We start from the raw sequence: 23,665 nt of genomic DNA, 5'->3' as shown, positions 1-23,665 counted from the left end.
TGTGTGGATTTATCCATCATATATAATATGGAAAACTGTGATAACATAGTCGACTAATCGCCATCTCTGCATCACAAGATCACTTCTTGTTGAGTTAATCTGAAAGAGGGATTGCACTTTCTCTTCGTGAATCTCTACTAGGAGTATATGACCTTTTTCTGTTTTTCCCCTAATTTTTTCTATCATCTTACGCTGACAGATGAATTCCATATTTCATAGATACTACACTAGACAACAACCAATTTCCCTTCAAATCGGCTTCACAATTTTATAATACATTATTAATACCATATACTAATATACCACAACACATAAAGGAACTTGATATTCAGTTTCATCGTCACACTAACAATTATAACCACAATCTAAATTAACGAAGCCTTCAAACCTGCAATGTATATCGGCTCACTCAATTGAATAAAAAAACTATCATGCTTTATCATCAATTATAACTTCCAATCATACACCTTATCTAGTACTTCCAATATTTTAATGTAATACTATAATTTGCACAATTCATAACTTAACGTGGTCTGTATCGTAAAATTAACCGCTAAACGAATATGCAAGATTATTAAAAATATAGCCATGTACCAACATTGTGAAATAATCATACAGACTCAAAGTGCAAATGCAGTTTAAGATGACTAGAACATATACCTGTTCTTCGAGAGGCATGCACCGCAGAGGCTTCCGGATAATCCTAGCTGACAACGACACTGTCGATGACCGCAACAACGCGAGTTTCGGATTGATCAGCAGCTCATTAGTTGCAGCAAAGCAGCAGTAGCTCAGTGACATGTCCATTTCAACACAACAGCTTCCTTCACACATCCATTTCCTACCTGATAAGATGAAAATTTTAGGAATTATTGTTTACCCTTTAGGTATCATTAATTTACAAAAATGCCACCGTCTAAAATGAACCTGCATTGTTGTGAATGCGTATCATTACAGTAACCCGATCAACGTGAATGACCCGAAAAGGCTCCGATGATAATTCCAAACATGCTAGGATGGTCTGAACTTGCGCTACCACTACCTACATGAAAATAAATAAATTAAAAATAAATAATATACATGAAAAATTAATTACTTAAATAATAAAATTATAATTGTGTTGAAAAAAATACCTTCTTCGAAGATTCCTAGGGTAGCACGTACTTGTTGGGTCGATTATTCCTCCGCCTTCTTCCATTATCAATTTATTTCGAATAAAAATTAAATTAACTAAACAGTAAATTAAATACAGAATTAAAATATATAATTTCGAATGCAAAACAGGTGTTCGATAAAATGTCAATGAGAATTTTGAAATTACACAACAATTTCGACAATATTATGTATTGCATACTTTGAATTTTGCATGTATTGTGAAATCTTGACTCTTGCCTTAGCCAGGGAGCCCAATAGTCATAAAAAGATAAATTTATAGTAGGTTTTTTTTCAATAGAAGGAGCGGCACTACAAGAATGATTGAGTCGAATATACATAGATTAACACGCCCGTCTTCATACCCACGATGAGACAAATAAGCGATGTTGAAATTGACGATAATATATTTATAGATCATTGCTCTGTGATCACCATTTTTTCCAAAAAATTCGTTTGAGCTATCAACCACAAATGTAATCCCCGAGAAGCTTTTATCAATAAATTCAAACCAACTCTCACAAAAGAAAGTGAGAAAAGAGAAATCAAATTATCAAACTATAATTGTGCACAAGAGAGAAAGTCCAACTACAAACTAAAATGATTAGATATGCACCACGAACCTAAATTAGGATATAACCGATCCTCACAAAACCAAAAAATCCTTTGGAAACAAATAAGAACGAAAATCGAAATTTTCGATAATATAGATCTTAGATGACTTTGCCCGAAGAGAGAGTTTTATTTAGAAAATCGATGAAACAAGGAAGAACATCCGAAGCGTATCAAATATAAAAGAAATATAAAATTATAATATTAATAATTCTTACGAAGAGATTGTTATTTTTTTATCACAAAAAATTATGGTGAAAATCTGATGTATAAAATATATTTGTAAACATGATTTGTTAATTGTTTAATGCCTTTAAATAACTAAAACCAATTTTTTTCATAAAATCTGAAATTTTGAACCAATTTTTCTTAACAAAATTAATGATACCAATGTAAATTATTAAAACAAAATTTAATCATACATAAATTTTAAATAATTTAATATCATTTTCGAGATAAATTTCTACACAAATATGAATAATTCCCAAAAATACAATAAAAAAATTCAAATATCCTCCAAATATACCCACATTTATTTTATTTCCTAAGAAAATATGGACAAATTGATTTCAAATATATTTATTTTCATAAATACAGTTGCCCAGAAAAGGCTCGGCAATTGGGGATAACGCTAACGCAGAGGGATAAACCTCAAAAATGCTAGCAATGCTCAAGTCCTACAAGCCCTCTTTCCCCCTTTGCTCATCTCCCACTCTCTACTCATCCAAAGCTTCAATTTTGACACACACCCACAAATTCTTGGCCAAGAATCTCCCCAAATCAACGGCCAAGATTCAATTTTGCAGCTCACTGAGTGATGCTGAGCCAAGATCAAGAAATGGGCTGGGCCTCAATGGGGCAGAAAGAAAGGGGGAGAGTGGTGGAGTTAAGAGAGAGTTGTGGCTGTATAATACGCTGAGTAAGCAGAAAGAGTTGTTTAGGCCTAAAGTTGAAGGGAAAGTTGGGATGTATGTTTGTGGGGTTACTGCTTATGATTTTAGCCACATTGGTCATGCCCGGGTTTATGTTTCGGTTGATGTGCTTTTCAGGTCCTTTTCCGCGCTCTCGAGATGTTTATTTGTGTGTTTGTAATGATGGTGATTTTAGTTAAGTTTGATGAGGATGTTGTAGGTGATTTTGAAGTAATGAAATTTTGATGATCATGTCATTTAGTTGGTCAGTCCAAGTAGGCGGTTATCTCGTGATATATGTTGTTTGTGTGTTATAAAGATGTTAATTTTACTTGAGTTTGGCTAGAATAGTATGTGATTTTAAATTAGTGAAAAATTAATGATCACGTCATTTGAGGTTATAGTTATTTGATCAGTCCAAGTAGTTGGTCCTTTTCCTTTTCCGCCCTCTCGGGATAGATATTTGTGTTTAGTTGTTGTCTATGGTAAAAATGATTGTTTAAGTAAGTCGGTTTTGGACAGTGTCATACATTGCGGCTTATTCTTGAATGCAGGGTGTTAAGTAACCTTTTGATATATATGATCCTGATTGGACTTGATCATCCTATATAAGTAGATTGAACCCATAATTCGAAATTAAACTTGATAGTAGATTGTGGTTGCTGAATGCATACATGTGCTCATAAATTAGTAAAATATTGTCTTGTTATTAGAAAATTTTATTTAGCACTGAACAAAGCTAAGCTTTTGTAAATTTGTAGAATGCAATGGTTTTGTTTGCAAGTTACTTCTTCATGTTTCTTGTTTGTATGGTTGTATGATTGCTGCTGATACATAATAACTAACTGGACATTCTTGGATGTGTTTTCGTCAATGATTAGGCAGATATCTAAGGTCTTTGGGATATGAAGTGAATTATGTTCGCAATTTCACGGATGTTGATGATAAGGTGAGCAATTTTTTTTTACCTTATGCTATTACTTCTGTAACTTCTATTATTTCCTCTATAAATGAAGAAGTTTATTTCAATTCATGAGTGACACCTTGGTAATTTATTGACTTGTTGCAAATGGACAATTATGAGCCTCTTGTTCATTTGTTAAGTATATGATTACTGACACTTGCAATACTCATTCTTTTGCTTTGTTTAAATATTGTTGATTGATGAATGATGATTATGATTTATAGTTGTTACTCATTATTTGACTGAGTTCTAGATCCTTCTTATGATGAACTATGATTACTTTCTCTTAAGCTTTAGTGGAATTGGTACAGTTACACCCAACAAGAGGATGGTTTGAATCAGATCAGTTTACATTGTTGAAACCATATATACAATTTTGCTTACGATCTTTAAATAGAATGCATAATGACATGTAAAAATTGGAATATTAAGACAAAAGTTAAAGATTATAGTTTTATAAAATAACAAGGAACCTAGTATTCTATCTAATTAACAGCCAGGGTTGTTTAAATATCAATTTAATATTATAATTGATATTGGCAATTTTTTTATGTTATGTAATAGCAAAGAAGTACAGTTTATCGGGGAAAAAGAAGGCTAACACTAAGTGTAAATTTTTAAAATTGATTTAAACATAATTTTCTGGTAAAATACCTGACTTTGCTTATTATAAGTTTGGGTTAATTATCAAACTCATCACTGAAGTGGACAAATGATATCAAACTCATCACTGATCTCCACGGGGTCTCAAGTGGCTTACTAAAATCGCTTAATGGTATCAAACTCATCACTGCCGTTAAAAAACCTAACAGAACTTTAGACGGAATGACACATTGGCGGTTGACGTGGCACGTTAATAAAAAAGACTGAAGAAAAACAAATGAAAGAAAATAAAAAAGAAAATGTAGAAATATTTTTTTGCCAACAATAATAATTATAATTATTAAAAGAGAAAACATTTCAATATTATTTAAAAATAATTATAATCTAATAAAAAACATAAAAGTTAATCTTAATTGTTTAGTTAATTATATATTAAAATTTAGTTCCATGCATTTATTTAGATAATTATATCTTAAAAGTAATTTAATAAAAAGATTGCATACTTTATTTCCATGTAAACTTATGTGGCATGCCACATGTCAAACCCTACCGTCAATATGTGTCATTCCGTCTAAAGTTCTGTTAGGTTCTTTAACGGCAGTGATGAGTTTGATACATTAAGCGACTTTAGTGAGCCACTTGAGACCCCGTGGAAATAAGTGATGAGTTTGATACTATTTGTCCACTTTAGTGATCAGTTTGATAATTAACCCTTATAAGTTTGCATGGTCAAAATTATTCATCTGAAAATAAGTTTGGTGTCTCTAATGGTGTAAGAAGGAGGCTGTATAGTTTAACACATAGAGATGTTAGAAGTAGTACTATTTACTCTTCAGCCCAATTTACTAGACTATCAGGTACCAACTGTTTCTTTCATACATATTCCACTATATCTGATTGCAATTTTACATCGTGTAGATTATTTCCAGAGCAAATCAGCTGGGTGAGGATCCAATTGGTTTGAGTAGACGTTTCTGTGAAGAGTTTCACCAGGATATGGAAGATCTTCATTGTCTACCTCCTTCTGTTGAGCCTCGTGTTTCTGATCACATTTCACATATCATCGATATGATTAAGCAGGTATGTGGTTGACCTGAAATATTCCAGTTCAGACAATTTAGAAAACTGTTTATTGTACAAGTTGACATTCATTGACTGTGGGAAGATTTACAGTAATTGGTTGTACATTAGTTCTTTTAAGGTCCAGAGCTTAATAAATATTTCAACTGTATCAAATAAGTCGTTAGCCGACACCTTTGTCCTAAGCGAAGCAGATGACAACAAAAGGGACGTAACTATTGAAAACTTGATGATCTACTTTGTTAACAGATACTTGATAATGGATGTGCCTACAGAACTGATGCAGATGTATACTTCGCTGTTGACAAATTTCCTCACTATGGCCGATTATCTGGGAGAAAGATAGGAGATAATAGAGCTGGTGAACGAGTTGCAATTGACACAAGAAAGAAAAATCCAGCTGATTTTGCTTTATGGAAGGTATTTTTTTTTAAAATTTCTGCAAGTGCCCTGCAGATAACTCATAAGATTATTTTAATTTTTATTGATGCCTTAATAAATTCTTTCTCAAATATTGTGGCATGTACAAACCTGTTATACATTCATAATATTGGCACTGTATAGGGCGGGCATTAGTCAGCATGTTTCTTTCCTCTTTTATGTGCTCTAAAAGTCAAAGTGTCAAACTGAATGTCTATTTGAGATATAGTCATGGAAATTACTGCTGTATACCAGAATAACAGTTGTTAATGCATTTGGTAGGTTCCATATTTTGTGAAGAACGAGTCTTTTCAGCCTACTGAGAAACATATGTTTGTCTCAATAAATTTTTGTGTTGATAATTTATACAGTCTGCAAAGGAAGGAGAGCCCTCCTGGGAGAGTCCTTGGGGCCCGGGAAGACCTGGGTGGCATATTGAGTGCAGTGCCATGAGTGCGGCATATTTAGGTTATTCTTTTGACATACATGGTGGCGGAATGGACCTTATCTTTCCCCACCATGAAAATGAGATTGCTCAGAACTGTGCTGCATGTGACAAAAGTGACATCAGTTATTGGATACACAATGGATTTGTCACAATAGACTCGGAGAAAATGTCCAAGTCCCTCGGAAACTTTTTCACAATTCGGCAGGTAAAGGAATTTTGTGAGAATCAGAGTAACTATATTTACATTGACCAACTTATAAGAGGATATTACTTTGGACGCGTTTTGAGGCCCTTAATGCATTAATTCAAATTTTTTAATAAATCTAGAACTGAAGTATTATATTTGATGTTTTCCCAGGTTATAGATTTGTACCACCCACTTGCTTTGAGGCACTTCTTGATCGGAACACATTACAGGTCTCCTATTAATTACTCAGACCTTCAGCTCGAGAGTGCGTCTGAGAGAATCTTTTACATCTATCAGGTATCATAGTATTTTTGGTCTTCAACAATGAAATTATATATAAGCACACACATAACACAGCAGTGTACTCCCTTTTTATCCCCTACATATTTGCAGAAAGATACTAGTAGTTATGATGAGAATATTGCATTCTAGGCACAAGTGATATTGGCCTTGTGGAAGTAGATATATCCCTGCCTTGTCTACATAAAAAATTATTTTTCTATGATCTGTATTTGTAGTTTCAGTATGCTCTATTTTTTTGATTTATATCTCCTTGATAAAAGCAAGTACTCTTCTCCTTGTATGTGATCTGAATTCATTTGTTGCAGACATTGCATGACTGTGAAGATTTTGTAGGCCGGAATGATGCAACAGGACTTGACAATATTCCACCACAAACGATAGATTGCATCAGCAATTTTGAAAATATACTTTTTACAGCAATGTCAGATGACCTTCACACTCCAGATATTTTAGCTGCTCTATCTGACCCACTAAAAACTGCCAATGATCTTCTACACACTAAAAAGGTATTTGGGTTTCGGACAATAACTGTAAACAAATTGAATCAATGAGGCTTATCTGACAATACACCTTTAGATGAATGAGTATCGATTTCAAAGTTCGATTGACTAGATGCTACTTAGGTGACGGACCTCATTTAACATGCACCATTATAATTTCAGTTCAACCTATATTTTTCTGGTATGTCTTCAAATAAACTATATTCTCCATCTTAATATGAGTCCCTTTACTTGTATCGTTTTTTGAAAAATGTTGAAGTTTGCTTTGGATATACAGCAGTAGATATTGGATGATTATGCTTTAGTATTGCACTCAAGTAAAATAAGTTTATTATTAAATACTGAAAAGCTGAGGTTTGAGTGCAACATATGCACTTAAAAGCAAAAGGTACAAAAGCCCAACTACATTTAATCGAATTTCTTTACTATTTATTTCATTGGAGTTTTTTTAGGTACTTATTTCTATTCTTAAATTTTTTGTTTGATAAATATTATTTATAGCTTATATATTACTGAAAGTTTCCTTGACACAGGGGAAGAAGGCATCATTGAGAAGAGAGTCCCTTGGTGCTTTAGAGAAGACAATGCGGAATGCTCTGGCAATATTAGGGCTCATGCCAACAGGATACACAGAAGTATGTTGCTCCAAAACGTAGTCTTCACACTATTTACAGTTTGATGTTTTACTTTAGCCTATGGAATGGGAATATTGTATACCAAATTACCAACTTGCTTGGCGATTTGTCAATTCACATGGTGGCAGAGATTCTTTTTTTCATTTAAATATCTTTACCAGACCATTTCTGATATTACACCTTGTTTACCAAGTTGATGTGTTTTATTTGGTCTTCAATGTTCTGATTTCTGGATTAGGGCATATTGTAAGTTTGTTCTTCCAATGATTTCAGGCTTTACAACAGCTAAAAGAGAAGGCGCTGAAGCGTGCAAAATTGACCGAAGAAGAGGTTCTTAGTAAAATCACTGAAAGAGATACTTCAAGAAAGAACAAGGAATATGAAAAATCAGATGCAATCAGGAAAGAGTTAGCTGCTGCCGGGATTGCTCTCATGGACAGCCCAGAGGGCACGAAATGGAGACCAGCTATTCCTAGCCGATTGCAAGAACAGCTGGCTGCTGCAACAACTTGAATGATGATAGAGGTATCATTGTCAGGTTATAGTTGAGCATGACACCACGAAAAGACTCAAAAAACACTGTTGATCCCGGGAACCATATTAGGCAACTAGTTTACAGAAAATTAAAACGTCAATCCAGATTGCACCGAGTTACTGCGTTATGGAATGATGAAAGATAGGAAGAGAGCTGCATTATGGTGGCTATGTGATTATTTATTCTTGCAAAAGTATTTTGTTTTCAACCAGATGTAGTAATAATACATACTACTTCTGGGTTATATGTCGAAAAGAGCTTGAAATCATGTTTCTACAATATCGCATCTGAGTGTATTAGAAAATCGGAGTTAATATTCCTTGCAAAATGTTGTTTAGAAGACATTGAGATTCATGTAAATGGGGTTGAACTTGGAGAAGTTCTTAAATTTGGAGTGACACGAGATCCATTGAATCTCTTTTCTTCAACTGCAGAAGCTTGATATCGCCACAATATCTCTGCCATTCCGGACACCTTTATATTCCTCTTGTAGCAGGGTTCAATCGAGAATATCGTATATACGGATCTTAGAAACATTTTCGGAAAGACGACTTGTCCATATATATAAAGAAATAATTTATTTTCGTCGAAAGAAACTTTATGGATCAAATGACAAAGATATTATGGTTTTTTCCGGATGAAATGAAAATTGGATTAATGAAACAGGAAAAAAAAATTGCCGAAAATTTATGTGATCATAAGAGAGATCAAGTGGAACAGAATTATTTATGTGATCGTAAAACGGATTAAGTGGAACAGAATTGACAGAATGGTGGAATCGCGAAAGCACAAAGTCTTAGACGAGATTGATGTTAAAACATCTTCAGAGAATCATATAATCTAAAATTCATATAATATTCTGACAAAAAGACAAAGACAAAATTTATATACCACTAATCGGCAACTAATATTATGAACTAAAAAATAACCAAAAAAAAGAAGTAATCTCACACGATAATCACAGTTATTTCACATAGCTCGTACCTGAAATGAAATTAAAGAGTTAGCGAATTTAAGTATCAATTTCGATATATAATCATTCAATGTATTAAAAGCTCTTCAATCAAACACATTTCCCTTTTTTCTTTTTTTCTTTTTTTTAACAAAGATGTTAATTTAATAATAACAAGTCATATGGTATCTACACCAATGATCGAGTCGAACAAACAGTAAATTGCAATCGCCTGTTCTCATAAAATGACAGTTAAACGATTTTTTGAAGAAAATGTATATACAAATACAAGTACCCGCTTCATGCATCCTCGTTGATTTACTGGTACCCTATTCATCATGCCTAATAGAGCTATCGTTTGAGTTATCGACCAAAACGGCGATCCATACAAATTTTCATCACCAAATCAAGACCCCGCTTACAATTAAGAAGCGAAAAACAAAACTCTCGCCTCCCTAGCCTCCGTCAAAGATTTTTGAAGGGGCTTCCATCAGTTTTCACTGGTGGAAAGCCCCGATTCCCTTTTTTTTCCTGTTTTCTTTCTCATTCAATAAGTTCCCAATTTATTTGGGTTTTGTTAGTCTCTCCTTCTTGTGAGAGTTGGTTTGTTTTGTGTTTGGTGTGTTTTGATGTTTTTCATGACCGAGGTTATAGATCGGCATGATTTTCATGGGTTTGATTCAGATCTGAAGGTTATCATGGGATCACATCTATGGTCGATTGTTCAGAACACTCAGGTGAAAACCAATCAGATGGAAACAAGTGTGTATATTCAAATCATCTTCAAATCGCTCAGTTGCCTCTCCAAGAAGGAAGGATTCAACAGCGATATTTTTCAGCGTCTGTCCAATTTCGATTGTGTTTGTAGATGCCGTATGGCTTTTAATTAATGAATTAATTCCTTTTTATCAAAAAAAAACAAACTCTCGCTAGGGAGAGAAAACAGCTCTAAAGTGATTATTTCCCTTTTTTCTTAATCAATTTTATCAAATGAAATTATCTCTCGTTTTCATTTCTTTTTTTCGCATCACTTAAATGACTTCGGAAATAAAAAGTTGCGATGATAGAAATTCAGAAAGAGTTGGAAAAAGGAATTTAGGCGGGAAAAGAATCACAAAATTTGGCGGGAAGAAAAAGCATTTGTAAAAATAAAATCAACCCCAATAAATTCTCACACAACTGATCAAAAATTCCTCATATCTGTAAAACATACACAAGATTTGAAGTGTTTTTCTAGGGTTTGAGAAATCATGTTCGCCTCTACTCAATTCGATGGAAACTTCACCTTCTCTCAGGCTACTGATTCCGGCGTCTCTCCCGCTAAAGTAAGTTGATCTCTCTCTCTCTCTCTCTCTCTCTCTCTCTCTCTCTCTCTCTCTCTCTCTCTCCCTCCCTCCCTCCCTCTCCCTCCCTCTCTCTCTCTCTCTCTCCCGCTCCTTCCCTCCCTCTCTCTCTCTCTCTCTCTCTCTCTCCCCCTCCCCCTCCCCCTCCCCCTCCCCCTCCCCCTCCCCCTCTCCCTCTCTCCCTCTCTCTCCCCCCCCTTATATTATGTTTACATTTTTGGATTTACTTTATCATCAGAGTCGAGATGCTCCGGGTACGATACCGGTAACGGTAAAGAAGATAATTGAAGCCTCGCAGTCCGGTGATGAGAAGTCCAATTTTCTGGTCGCTGGCGTTGATGTTGCTAATGTAAGCTTGTAACCAATCCTTTGCCCTAAATAAGGATCTGTATTGAAATGCAATTAATTTCCTTTTATGCGTAAATGATCGATTTAACAAGAGCAGTTGATATTTATTTTTGATATATTTGGATTTGGTGTTTAATGGCAAATAATCAGATTTAATTAATTGAACCTTTAAAAATGAATATTTTTAGAATTGGATAATTTAATTGGTTAGAAATACCATGTGCCTATTATACTGATTACTCATTCGACGAGAGCAGTGGTTTGAGTGCGTACATGCTTGAAAGTGATGATTACATACATTGCCTAAATGTTGAGAAATGAAAGAATTTGTAGACTGTAATTGGTGATGGTTTGTTATGGTGCTTATACTGATTGTATACAAGATTTTCGTATAAGTGAAGCCCTTCACATGTAATAGTACGTGATTCTAACATTGTATTACTTGTTTGTGTTGTTGAGTAGGTTTCTGTGGTGGGAATGATAACAAGCAAGACAGAAAGGGTTACTGATGTTAATTTCACTCTTGATGATGGAACAGGCCGAATTGATTGTATCAGATGGTACGTGGTAAACTATATACTTTTTGGTAGGTAATATTACTGATTTACCAAGAATTGGATGCTGATGCTATGGAAATTTGCTCTGTTCTAGGGTCAATGAAGGATATGACACAAAGGAAATGAGTGAGATAGAGTAAGTTCTTGCAATTTGTCTGGGTAGAGGCTTAGAGAATGATTGTGTTTGAGTCTTTCTGATTAGTTTGTTGAATACTATTCAAACATAACTGAATGTGTCTATTATACTTATTTTTACTGGGAGGTTCTTTTGATTCTATTTTAATGCTATTTTTGCCACAGAGAAGGGATGTATGCCCGAGTCAATGGCCGATTGAAAAGCTTTCAGGGGAAAAAGCAAATTGCTGCATTTTCTGTTAGGTAACAGTTCAAAAATATTTTCAGAATATGTGCTTTGAAAATATATATTTTTTTCCAGTTTTTCTTTTTTTAAATATTCTGATGTGTCATTCTGATGTATTTCGTTTAAAGAAACTTAAATGCAATTATCTATCCTCAATATATCAACTTAAATCATATTTATACAGTTCAGATATGTACATTAATACATGAAGAAAGTGCACATGTGAAGATAACATCAGTGAACTCTAGAATTGTCTAGCTAGTGTCATCAGGCCGAGCTGGCTGGCTCTGAGCTTTACTACCACAGCTACTTATAGTCCCTCCATATGCGGTTTATTGTATATGATAAAACACACTTTTAGTTCTAGAATTGGTTTATTTTGATTTTGTAATTTATCTTTGTCTAGGCTTCTAGCAGATGCTTTGGAAAGTGCTAGATAGTTGGTGTCAGTGGCTACAGAATGAAGTGTGATACCAATCAAATTAAATCAACACTTTACATGGTCAAAACTTTGATATATCTGATTCTGACCTACTGTTTATTAACTTGATGAAATAGTGTAGACATGCTTTTAATTATCCTGAACTGTATCTAAGAGAAACTGAAGAATGGAGGATTAATATGAAATATACTACTGTAAAGGCTGGCTGTCATCCTTGTTGTATGCTAGTCTTGATATTTTTCGTCTAATTTTTGCTGCTGCTGCTTATTTCAGGCCTGTGACCAATTTTGATGAAGTCACTTGTCATTTTATTGAGTGCATACACTTCCATTTGAAGAACTCACATTTGCAGGTAGTTCATCTAAAGATTGAGCTGTCTGTAGGTTGATCATATTATAGCTTAAAGATGTGTTGTATTTAACTTCATTTGAATATCATCATATCTGAATGCTATTCTGCTGTAACAGCAAGCTGATGCTTCCACTCAGTTTGAGAATGGTCAAGGTTTGAGCACACCTACACAGAAGGGAACAGGTGCTTCAAATGCATATCAGGCACCAGTGTCTAATCCTGTAAGCCCCCCACCCCCCCAGGAAAAAAAGACGTATTTGTAATTCTGTATGGAAATCAGCTCTGCTTGTATTGAACACAATAGTAAATTCTCTCTTTTCCTGCATGCAGCTGTCAGGACTGCTTAATGGTGATGGACTTAAGGGCTTTGACCAGATGGTCCTGGACTATCTTCAGCGACCTTCAAGTTTGTATGTATTGAAAAAGTTTTGGTCTATTACTTCAATATAACAATCAGCTTCTTATAGTAATTTTTCTGCCTATATTCAGTTGTGAAGAGCTTTCTTCATGCATAAGTTAATCATCTAAATTTAAACGTCTCGAATTCATTTATATTGCAGTGCAAATGAAAAGGGTATGCATAGGGATGTTCTTCACAAGGAGCTGAAAATTCCAGTAGAGAAACTAATGTACTCCCTCTCTCTCAATGTATTCTTTCTCCCTGTTTCTTTCAATGCTCTCCCTCTCATGTACAAGGCTACACTCACATGCTGATCTTCGAAATTCAGACAGACAGCACACTCAATAACAGACTATTATTGTGTTAAACTTGTCTCTCTAATTTTATTGTCATTGCAGGGAATCCATCCGCACCCTTGAAGATGAAGGCTTGATCTATTCCACAATTGATGAATTTCACTACAAGGCAACTACTTCAGGCTGATCTTTCTGGTCATATACTGTTTTACATGGACCAAAAACACCTTATTTTTGTTTACGAACTTCTGAAATAGGTTCGGCCTGCACTCTCGTTGCCTGAGGTTGACATCAGTAATAGTAATCTAGTAACATATATATATTTATGTGTCTGTGCTTAAACTTTAGTTATGTGTAGTGCTGATATGCAGTCTAATGCTGATTCTCATCAAGGATTCCATTCTGTCTTAATTTACGACGTTATGTTATGACATAATTTGAGAACCCTGTATCTAGGCAAGAGCAGTCACCGTTAACCAGAGGATATAAACAACAAAAACATGTGTAGAATAACCTGTCACTTTTAGTGTGGCTGGACAAACTAGAGTTGGCTACTTGGCTACATTGCTTGGTTCATAATACTTTACCAGAATCCAGAAGCAAGTGAATAGTGAGTGGGTTTATTCTTTCACTGTAAAGCAAATACAAAGACTTAAAGCTAAAACACACATGAATCTCTTTTGTAGTTGCATTGCACTGAATAGACTTCTCCTCAGCTACTAGAATAATGGAAAATAGGGACTTTTCTGAAATGTGGTCTGAGTCTCCCTACTCAAATATAAGATTATAAAACTCCAATAAAATTAATATTTCAAAAGTATTTGTTCAAATATAACCACAACAAACGAGTATTTGTTAAGATACTCCTTGTCTTTATTATTATTCATTGTAATTTCAAAAACTGTATAATCAGAAAATTATAGACTCTGTTTGACAATATTAGTTCTGATTATAGCGTACAGCTTAAGGTGCAAATTCCAGTAATAAGATATCTTGGAGAAATAAAAGCCTATATTTTTTTTTTCTCTGTTTAAGTTCGAAATTTAACTCAATACTACTTAATAGTCAATAATAATAAATGGTTGTCCCCAAAAATAATAAGCCTCTAGCTCTTCATATTAATTTTAAATATTACTCCCTCCGTCCTTTTTTAGTTGTCACATCTGGTTTTGTGCCGGTCAAATCGACTAAATTTTGACCGAAATTTATTAATATTTTATTAATTGACAAAATATAAACAATGTGTCACCGGAAATAACTTTTAATCTATTTTAAGATGTAATTTTCAGTTTTTTAAAATAATGAGTGAGTAATAATCTTTGGTCAAAACTTAGTCAATTTGACCAACAAAAATAAAAGGGAGTATCTTGCAACAGTATTATGTGTACGCAACATTCTTGTGAACAGGACAGAATGAATGATAGAAATGCTTTGTCCGACAGTGAACCAGATTCATATAGTATACTTTGACAGGGTTCAAAGTACCTAATATATCAGTCTCATGAACTAATATATCAGTCTCAAGAACTTATTCCCTCCGTCTCGGTCATTTATATACAAATGGTTTGGACACGGAGACCAAGAAAAAGTGTAAAAAGTGAGTAAAGTTAGAGGAAAAATGGGTAAAGTGGTGGGACTCATTTATATTTAATGATAGATTTGATATAGTGGAGGAATGTAGTGGGTGTAATAGTGTTTATATTACTCCCTCCATCCCATTTTAAGTGTCCATTTTGCAAATTTCACACATCTTAAGAAACAATTAATGTGATGTTTTTATCATTATCTTCACACACCTATTCACATTGGTTTTTATAAATATTAATTACGTATAGCATCACTCCTACTTGAATACCGTGTATTTGACCTTTCTTCACTTCAAATTATACTATACATTCATATTCCCTACATTAATGCATTAATGAATTTGGGAAAGGCTTGTTGGTTGTATTTAATACTATATTGGAACTAGTAAAAAATTACATGGGTTAAAGAGTATGACACATATTTTGGGAATTTTTTTGTTGGCAAAGTGGACACTTAAAATGGGATGGAGGGAGTATTATAGAATGAAGATAGTGGAAGAAAGTAGTAGGTGTAATAGTGTATTATATTATTAAAAGTTACTATTTTTGGAATGTATAGAAATGATGGGACGTCCCAAAAGAGACTGTATAGAATTGATTGGGACGGAGAGAGTAAGTTTTATCCGTCTGTAATCAGAAATGAGGATCACCGCTCGACTGGAAACTTTGTCACACATGAGATAGATGACGCACAGAAAGCTAAAGTACAGAATCTCGTCAAATTAACGTACCCTCATATTCTACACGGATATAGAGTCTAGAAATCGCACGGCTCTTTTCTGTGCTCAGTGCTCTCCTCACCTTTTCATCAAGTAGACTGTTTGCTGCTAAAATATACTCCATCTGATTTTTTTCGCTCGGACTTTCTGCACACAATTCTATGTCTTTTGACCACCTACTTCAAATTAATTTTCTAATTTTTTTTTCTGAATTTAAATATGAGACATGTATTATTATTAAAAAAAATTTAAAAAATATTAATACTAAGTATGGGGTCAAAACGTCTAGATTTGTGTGTAAAAAGTCAAAGTGACTTACATATACGATATAGTTTCCGATGTTTCTCTATTTATACCGTCCTGTTTCCCAGCAGTCACGTGGACCTTTTAAGTGTCTTAGTATTATTTTTTGACTGAATATTCAACCGTCTAGATTATATCAAATTTTTAAACACGTTCAGCTCTTTTTAATCGTTGGACAGATACTCGTCCACCGCTTTTTAACCGTTAGATGGAATCATTTTACTCGTTTTGCAGTTAAAAAACGCTCAACATACTAAAAATTTGTTATAATCCTGGTCGCTGGATATTCGATCCAATGGCCGGAAAATAATGTCATTTAAAAGGTCCCCGGCACAGAACTGGGACCAGTACCCTATTTAGATATCGAGGTTCTTTTCTGACATTCTTTTCCGGCAATGAATATTATTGCGCCAACTTATATCTTTATGGATGCATTTGCCCACGGCTACAAACTGTGATAATATCTTGTAAATATGAGCTGTTGCTAACGCAAAGACCCTTTAAATTCCAGAATATATACTGTAATTTATTCAAGCATTTTTATTACACATAATGCCTCAACTTTCGCCGAGACAACCCTGAATCATGGCACAGCAGTACTCGTTTCTCAGTAATCTCGGACGTGGAAGACATTAGGATTCTTGATGACAATATCGTACATGTAGACTGAGTTGAACCTGGAGAAGTCCTTAGGGAGTGATATCAGATCAATCGAATTCCTCTTGTGGAACTGCAGAAGCTCGATATCGCCATGGTACCTCTCCCATCCCAACTCCCTCAGCATTTGCTCCAGGGAGTTGTATGATGAGACCACCTGCCCTGTAGGCAGGTGCACCAGCACCTTCTTCCTCGACGACTGCTGATCCCCATTGGATCCGTCGTTGAGGCGAATGACCCCATTCTTGAATACCCAAACCCCTGACATTTCGTAAAATATTGAAAGATCAAGGAAGAAAGTATTGTTACTTACTGTTAAGCCTGTTGGAGTGTTGGTTCTATTGAATAGTATGGTGAGGTGTTTATAAAGAGGGCTTTGGTGGAGAATATAGATATTGTGGGACCTGTCTGTTGAAAGATTGAGGACACAGAGAATCTGCAGCTTCTAGGGTTCCACAACTTTAGTTGTATGGCAGATGTTACATGCTCATCTCCGTGTGGGGAGGGAGGGTGCTAGAATCTCGCGAAGGTCCAGCCCTTGACGTGGAAGAATACTGGAGGAATTGACTGATCAAAATTGATTCAGAGTTGGGAGTACTTGGTTTTTCGACAGAGTTGCCAGTACTTAATTAGTTGTGTATAGATCATGCACACAATCAACTAGTCCAACTGTGTGTTTGTTGTAATTGGTTTGCACATGAATATTATCTAGAACCGAAGTGGGACTAAGTCTCAAAAGCTTTCTAGAATACAAGTATGAGCAACTGGTGCAAGTTGCATGAAAGCTAATTGGCAGGAATACACGAATTCGACAAACATGATACTAATAAATTATAAATTTTTATGTAAAAACTGATCTTTATTAGTTATTAACTGATGTTAAAAATAGGGACCTTTAACATCACTCAAAGTACCATCAGTTGAAATTTTATCGACATCAGTTTTTAACTGATGTGTATTAGCAGAATTCTAGTAGTGCTTAATTGATCTTTTCATATATGTTATATAAATTAGATCAAATGAATAACTTAGTTAATCATCTAAAACACATTACTTAACCTTGAAACATCCCTGTCATAAGCAAAAGAGGTCTTAGTCAAAATCAGTTTTCCGGACTCACAACTATATAAACTTAGCATAAGCAAGAGAGGTCCTATAGTCAAAATTAGTTTTCCGGACTCACAACTATATAAACTTGGCATATTTCATACATTTACATATAAAGGACTCTGAAAAATTTAGGGCTCGTGAGTTTGGGGGCTCTAGTTGCAAGTCTTATCCACCTCTGATCAAGAAGGTCCTTCTCGTGGTGATTAATTATGAATATACGTATAGTAAGTTCTGGATAAAGCTTAGAATAAAGAGCGAACCTATGATGAGAAGGAAGTAAAGGAGTGGTGGGGCTTAGGTTAAGAATGAAGCAGAATTCTGATAGCCCCTGGTGACATCTGGAGGATTGTATCATCATGTTATTATCTTCTTCACGTGAAGACCCATGGGGGCTTTGCCTCTTCTTCTGAAGATATAATGTGGACCTTAGCATAACTATCCACTTCAGTTGCAGCAATGCAAATATTCATTTCCCATTTACCCGGATGTCCGTCATCTATACATCATTTGATCATATACACATGATTACGAGAAATACAAATCTTATATATAAATCATATAAATCAAAGATAAATCAGATGGGTATGTCGTCATTCATCCCCTTATATCTTAAATGACGTCGCCCATCTCAGATTCATCTCCGATTCTATTCAATTCATCTCGGATTTATTAAAATCTCGTTAAAATTGCTTATAGCCAACTCAAGAGTCAATACTGAATTTCATTCCCACATAATAGGCCTCATCTAGACCAAGTTCCAACTCAATTCGCATTTTTGGGATCCACAAACTTTTGCTTCATCTTAAAAACATTAATTTGTATTTTAATTTACATTTAATAATTTTTACTAGAATAATCCTATATATATACACAAACAAAGACATATTATGTATTTCTTTGATTTGGATCGGATTGATCGAATTGTCCGAGCTTTGTATACCTATGATTAAGCCTGCTCGGCTTTGGTGGAGAATAAAGATATTGTGGGACCAATATGTGTAGAATATTTAGGGCACAGATTGGTGCTCTTAATCTGAAGCTAAATTAGCTAGGGTTGCTTTAAACTTACATGCCCCACCAATCATGGGTAAGAATCTTTTGGGTATAGATGAGTTGGCAAAGCTGTACATATACTTTATTCAATGGAGAATTTATTTTCTGACTAGGACAGATATTATATGCCCCGAAAATGAAATTTGTATTTATAATTTCATAAATTAATAATCCGTCAAATTAAAAAAAAAATCCACGAAAAACATCAAGCGAAGTTCATTGGTGTCAAAGAGGTCCACTGAGCCGGGTCGCGCGGTTACATGTATAACAAGCTGACACGAATAATATATTGCATCTTTATCAAAAATGCTAAGTTTTCATAGTTTTTTTTTTTTGCTAAATAAGTTTTCATAGTTTTATTGTTTTATAAATATATTTGTAGAAATACTATTTATAATTAAAATCAACTAATAATTAAATACAATCTAAAATAATCTTTTAAGAAATAATTGCAGTTGCTATTGATCATTGAATGTTGATTTCGTTATATTTGAACGCAACGCAGTAAATTCAAAAAAAAAAAATTGTAATTACTTGTTTATATTCTCTAATACCATCATATGTCTTGCTGATATCCTTCTTACTTAGTTTTTATTTTTAACCGTACTAGCCTTTAACCCGTGCGAAGCACAGGTGGATATATAGTTCGTAATTTATTATTTATAATTTAAATTTTAACATCATTTTATTAGTATTTTAGTATTAATGGATTGAATTTTAATTATATTATTCAACTGATTATATTTTCTCCCGTTTACTTGAAAATGGAGATACCCAAATAAATATATATATACATTAAAATTTTAGTATATTTAATCCGAATTTAGTACACCTAGATTTAAAAATAAAAAAAAAGACAAAATTCAAATCTTTTCCAAACATAGCCGATCATGTAATATCTTTAAAAGATTCAGTAACTTTTAAGATTTGAGTTAGAATGGGTCATGTAATGGTTCGTGTTTATATTGAAATAGAACACGTTAAAATTAAAAAGAGTTATATGAAGGTTCTTGTTAAAAAAAGATATTCAAAATCGTATATTTATAATTTTATTTATAACATCATTATAATTTTTTTAATGAAATATTATATGATAATGTATTGTTACGAGTGTTTTTAGTATTTGAAACTGTTTAACAATGTAAGACTAACAGATTCCACATTTGTAGACTTGTAGTCCCAAAAAAAGAGTACCAAACCAAAAAATATAATTAAAACCTTGCACTACAAATTATACCGATGTTAGCTTATTATAGTGATGCGTGCAAATATTGACGAACTTGATAGCAATTTTATTTTTTTAAAAAATTAGACTTATATATTTTCCGCTCTTACTGATACTTTTGGAGATGAGTTTGGACCAGTGTTTTTGAACAGAGGATAAACACAATCTATCCAATGATGCACTTTCACTTGACAGCAAACTTATTTTCAATTCAGCTTATAAGATCTTCCATATGTGTCACTTCACCCCTGCTTCCAAGAACCGAGATTCAAATTTTATTAAATGCGAATCAAGCAGGCAAGTGACTGTGCTAAATAAGACGACAGAATTGCAGAAACAAGAGAACAATACTAAAAAGCAGTACATAATTTACGTATGAACTATAATTCTTGCAGTGTACTAATACATTAATCACTTATCACACACATGCATATACTGATCCGCAAAACAAATATTACAAGAAAAACAGCTAATTCACAATAATCAAATATCGCCTAAATTTTGCACAATAACCATCCAGAGCTAGCTATCACACTAATCCCAGGCGTAATCTCACACACACACAGCTAATTAATTATTCAGTTAAGAGCTTCGGACGTGAAAAACATTAGGATTTTTAACGACGATATCGTACATGTAAACCGACGTAAACTTGGAGAAATCTTTAGGAAGTGAGATGAGATCAATGGAACTTCTCTTGTGGAACTGGAATAGTTCGATATCGCCATAATACCTTTCCCATCCCAGCTCAATTAATATTTTTTCGAGAGATTTGTACGATGAAATCACCTCTCCGGTAGGCAAGTGCACTAGCACTTTCTTCCTCCCGCCCGATTGCTGATCCGAAGACGAGCCACCGCCGTCGTTGAGACGCATAACGCCGTTCTTGAATACCCAGACACCAGACATTGTGATGAGATGCATGGAATTGAAGAAAGGCTAGTTATTTATAGGGATACGGGAGTTATGTTACTTTAACTCTTCATTTTGTCTCGAGTACCTGTGTCGAACACTCGACACTCTTACGTGAAAACTTCGATACTTACTTTAGGATAAAAACATATAAAATTTTCAAAATATTGTTGAATCCAATACTCGGACACATATTCATGTTGGACACTTTTAATTGTGTCCGGTTATATTGGTCAGGAGTTAGCGATCCAGAGAATTGCATGATCCCGGTTATAATCAATTTTCGGGACTTTAATTTATATAAACTTCACATATTTTAGTCATAAACCCTTCAAATATTGAAATTTTAGACGCAAGTTTTGTTTGCCTGTAATTACGACCGTCCCGTGTGAAATGCAGAAGTGAGAAGTACAAAAATATACTTTTAGGAGTGGAATGAAAAGGCTACGTGACTATAGGCGGTTTCGGCATAAGGTACGTGGAGAATATTTGTATTTATGTTAAATACTAAACCGGAAGATGCGAGTATTTTGAAATGGAAATATTTTAGAGAGAATTAAGAGAATATATATGTAATTATGATTAAATATATGTGAGAATCTAGTAATGGTATACGAGAGGAATTTTGGAAACCACATTTAGGTTCCCCACTTATACAAGTTGCATTGCCATGCACCTCTGTGACGTGTATATCATCACTCTACGATAACATCTACGTACAGTAGCAAGTCCAAGAGTGCCCTAAAATCATGTTTTAAATCAAAATTTAAGGTATTTGAAGTAAAATGATGTTCCAATAATATCCTAGTGGTGCCTCAAAACACTAGAACATCTAACAAATGTCTTATTTTTGAGGCACAATCATGCATGCCCTAAATCATTTCTATCAATAAAATATTAGTTTACTCACATTCTAACACACCTCTCTTCTCTTCCTTTTTGACTTTCCTCCAACAATAATTCAAATATACTATTATTTAAATAATAAGGCACAATAATAAGGCATATTGTTGGAGTTGTTATATTAAAATAATGTCCTAAAACACTAGGACATTATTTTTTATTATATATATAGGGCACTTGCTAGGACATTGTTGGACTTGCTATAATGACATTATATGTAAACCAGACACGCTGGTAAGACTACACTAAAAAAATTTCAATTTTACGTTATTTTTGACATGGATTTTCTTATTACAATATGTTTTCTAATTTTCGTTTCCTACATAAATTAATTTTTTTTTATAAGACTATACTTTACAAGAAATTGCCTCGGTTCTGCCAAAAAGGTACACTTACGTACTACCCAGCAACGCCACTTCTAATTATTCTGTACAATTATCATTTGATGATTGTGTCACAGAATCTTTGGGGGTATTTCAACCCCTTCTGCCTTAGAATTTTGAGATATCATATTTTTTTCAAGACAGGAATCTTGCTGAGTTTAATTGGGGAATTTACTTTAGTGTCCTTTTAATAATAACCCAGTTAAAAACCGAGTAGAAAAGCTCATAGGGGAATGTCACCTCCACTTAGGTCACATGTCGTGCACGTCAAGCTCATTCGAATAACATCATGTATTTTTATAATCCAAAAATTTATATACGTGGATATTTGTACATTCTCCTATCAAAGCAAAAAGAATTTCTTTTAAAATTTATAAAGTTGACAAGAATATCACCTTTTTTATATATACACCTTTTGTCCGCTTATATCTTCATTTTTATTTTTCATCTTCAACCAGACAAATGATCTGATTATATGAGAGGATCCAAACACTGTTCCGCGAAACTGAGGTCCATCTTAACCTGCAAAACAACGCCGCACAAGGTGTGTCCTGTGAAGTGCCTCCGGTGTGATAATCAGTGATCGGAATGCTGGACAAATATGAGTATCATAGAGTTTTAAACTCTAAGTGGTGTAAGAGAGAATGTTTTTTGTAGAGTGTGTTTTGAGGTAGAAATTGCACTTACCTCAAACATGGACCGGGGAGCCTTTTATTTATATAGGTTTTTGTCCACTGCTATAGCCACAGTGGCAAACGCGGACCAATACTTACTCCCCAGCATGGTTGCCTACTTTTATATACCAACTGTCTTTTTGTTTGTTATTTGGAGATTTGTGCGTACCTTTCATCCTGTTTGTCCTGTACTTTTGTAATGATGAGAGCCGTTTTGGGGTGTCCGTGTACTGTAGCGAGGGCGAGCACCGTAATGGTTACTATAACGGGGCACTATATAAAATTAATAATGAGATTATATATATATATATATATATATATATATATATATATATATATATATCATTAAATTAAAATTAATTATCTATTTACAATCTCATTTAGGATTAGGAATAAAAAATGAACAAAATTTATTATACTTTTCTCCACACAAAATGTTCGTACATGACTTGTCCAGGTCCATGAGCTTAAAAGCCTAGGGGAGCCGCAAAGTTGAGGGGATATCGAGCAAGGGCTTCACGTGAAGTAAATCACCATAACAAAATATTAAGAATATACAATTATACATCTTCTTCAACATGCATCCACCACAAATATGACAAGTGTTCGTATCAGTATATACAACTATACAACCAGCAAAGTGATGTAAACAATTCAAGTATGTTCCAAAAGTTCTCCCCACATTTTTGTGATACTTTTGACATTTGAGTCGAGAACGGTCTGCATGGTCGGTTTTATTC

At 34.1% G+C, this 23,665-nt stretch overlaps 4 protein-coding genes across 6 annotated transcripts; 2 read left to right on the top strand and 2 right to left on the bottom strand.

Annotated features, from left to right (window-relative positions):
- The first annotated feature begins 2,357 nt into the window (after positions 1-2,357).
- Positions 2,358-8,778, top strand: LOC108205332 (cysteine--tRNA ligase, chloroplastic/mitochondrial). Of its 2 annotated transcripts, none has more exons than XM_017375254.2 (9): positions 2,358-2,813; positions 3,561-3,624; positions 5,161-5,322; positions 5,572-5,742; positions 6,114-6,395; positions 6,549-6,674; positions 6,986-7,186; positions 7,714-7,815; positions 8,089-8,778. In XM_017375254.2, exons 1-9 carry the CDS (start codon positions 2,422-2,424, stop codon positions 8,326-8,328), a joined length of 1,740 nt encoding a protein of 579 aa, XP_017230743.1. In that variant the 5' UTR covers positions 2,358-2,421; the 3' UTR covers positions 8,329-8,778. The 2 variants fall into 2 exon arrangements, with proteins under 2 accessions (XP_017230743.1, XP_017230744.1); XM_017375255.2 differs by having other exon boundaries at positions 2,674-2,813; positions 3,557-3,624; positions 8,089-8,529.
- A 1,688-nt stretch (positions 8,779-10,466) lies between these two features.
- LOC108194489 (replication protein A 32 kDa subunit A) lies at positions 10,467-13,792 on the top strand. 2 transcript variants are annotated; one of them, XM_017361448.2, is made up of 10 exons: positions 10,467-10,627; positions 10,884-10,994; positions 11,456-11,553; positions 11,645-11,686; positions 11,851-11,928; positions 12,627-12,705; positions 12,821-12,925; positions 13,035-13,114; positions 13,265-13,333; positions 13,503-13,792. In XM_017361448.2, the coding sequence occupies exons 1-10, from the start codon at positions 10,553-10,555 to the stop codon at positions 13,585-13,587; spliced, it is 822 nt and encodes a 273-aa protein (XP_017216937.1). In that variant the 5' UTR covers positions 10,467-10,552; the 3' UTR covers positions 13,588-13,792. The 2 variants fall into 2 exon arrangements, with proteins under 2 accessions (XP_017216937.1, XP_017216946.1); XM_017361457.2 differs by having other exon boundaries at positions 13,265-13,352.
- A 2,476-nt stretch (positions 13,793-16,268) lies between these two features.
- On the bottom strand, positions 16,269-17,305 carry LOC108196799 (flowering-promoting factor 1). Its single transcript, XM_017364239.2, has one exon. It carries the CDS (start codon positions 16,931-16,933, stop codon positions 16,616-16,618), a length of 318 nt encoding a protein of 105 aa, XP_017219728.1. The 5' UTR covers positions 16,934-17,305; the 3' UTR covers positions 16,269-16,615.
- A 3,076-nt stretch (positions 17,306-20,381) lies between these two features.
- Positions 20,382-20,962, bottom strand: LOC108216083 (flowering-promoting factor 1). Its single transcript, XM_017388762.2, has one exon. It carries the CDS (start codon positions 20,960-20,962, stop codon positions 20,636-20,638), a length of 327 nt encoding a protein of 108 aa, XP_017244251.1. The 3' UTR covers positions 20,382-20,635.
- Between the last annotated feature and the right edge of the window lie 2,703 nt (positions 20,963-23,665).

The sequence above is a fragment of the Daucus carota genome, chromosome 1, assembly GCF_001625215.2.
Source record: "Daucus carota subsp. sativus chromosome 1, DH1 v3.0, whole genome shotgun sequence".
In the NCBI taxonomy this organism is placed as follows: domain Eukaryota; kingdom Viridiplantae; phylum Streptophyta; class Magnoliopsida; order Apiales; family Apiaceae; genus Daucus; species Daucus carota.
Note: the sequence above shows the minus strand (reverse complement) of the source record. Positions and strands in the feature narration are given on the sequence as shown.

Excerpts from the sequence above, each read along its gene's own strand:
- LOC108194489 (XM_017361448.2), top strand. The coding sequence starts at position 10,553 with ATGTTCGCCTCTACTCAATTCGATGGAAACTTCACCTTCTCTCAGGCT. Across the intron at positions 11,687-11,850 it reads AAGGAAATGAGTGAGATAGA|AGAAGGGATGTATGCCCGAG; the intron begins GTAAGTTCTTGC and ends TTTTTGCCACAG. Across the intron at positions 12,706-12,820 it reads TGAAGAACTCACATTTGCAG|CAAGCTGATGCTTCCACTCA; the intron begins GTAGTTCATCTA and ends CTGCTGTAACAG.
- LOC108205332 (XM_017375254.2), top strand. The coding sequence starts at position 2,422 with ATGCTAGCAATGCTCAAGTCCTACAAGCCCTCTTTCCCCCTTTGCTCA. Across the intron at positions 3,625-5,160 it reads TCACGGATGTTGATGATAAG|ATTATTTCCAGAGCAAATCA; the intron begins GTGAGCAATTTT and ends TACATCGTGTAG. Across the intron at positions 7,187-7,713 it reads ATCTTCTACACACTAAAAAG|GGGAAGAAGGCATCATTGAG; the intron begins GTATTTGGGTTT and ends TCCTTGACACAG.
- LOC108196799 (XM_017364239.2), bottom strand. The coding sequence starts at position 16,933 with ATGTCAGGGGTTTGGGTATTCAAGAATGGGGTCATTCGCCTCAACGAC.
- LOC108216083 (XM_017388762.2), bottom strand. The coding sequence starts at position 20,962 with ATGTCTGGTGTCTGGGTATTCAAGAACGGCGTTATGCGTCTCAACGAC.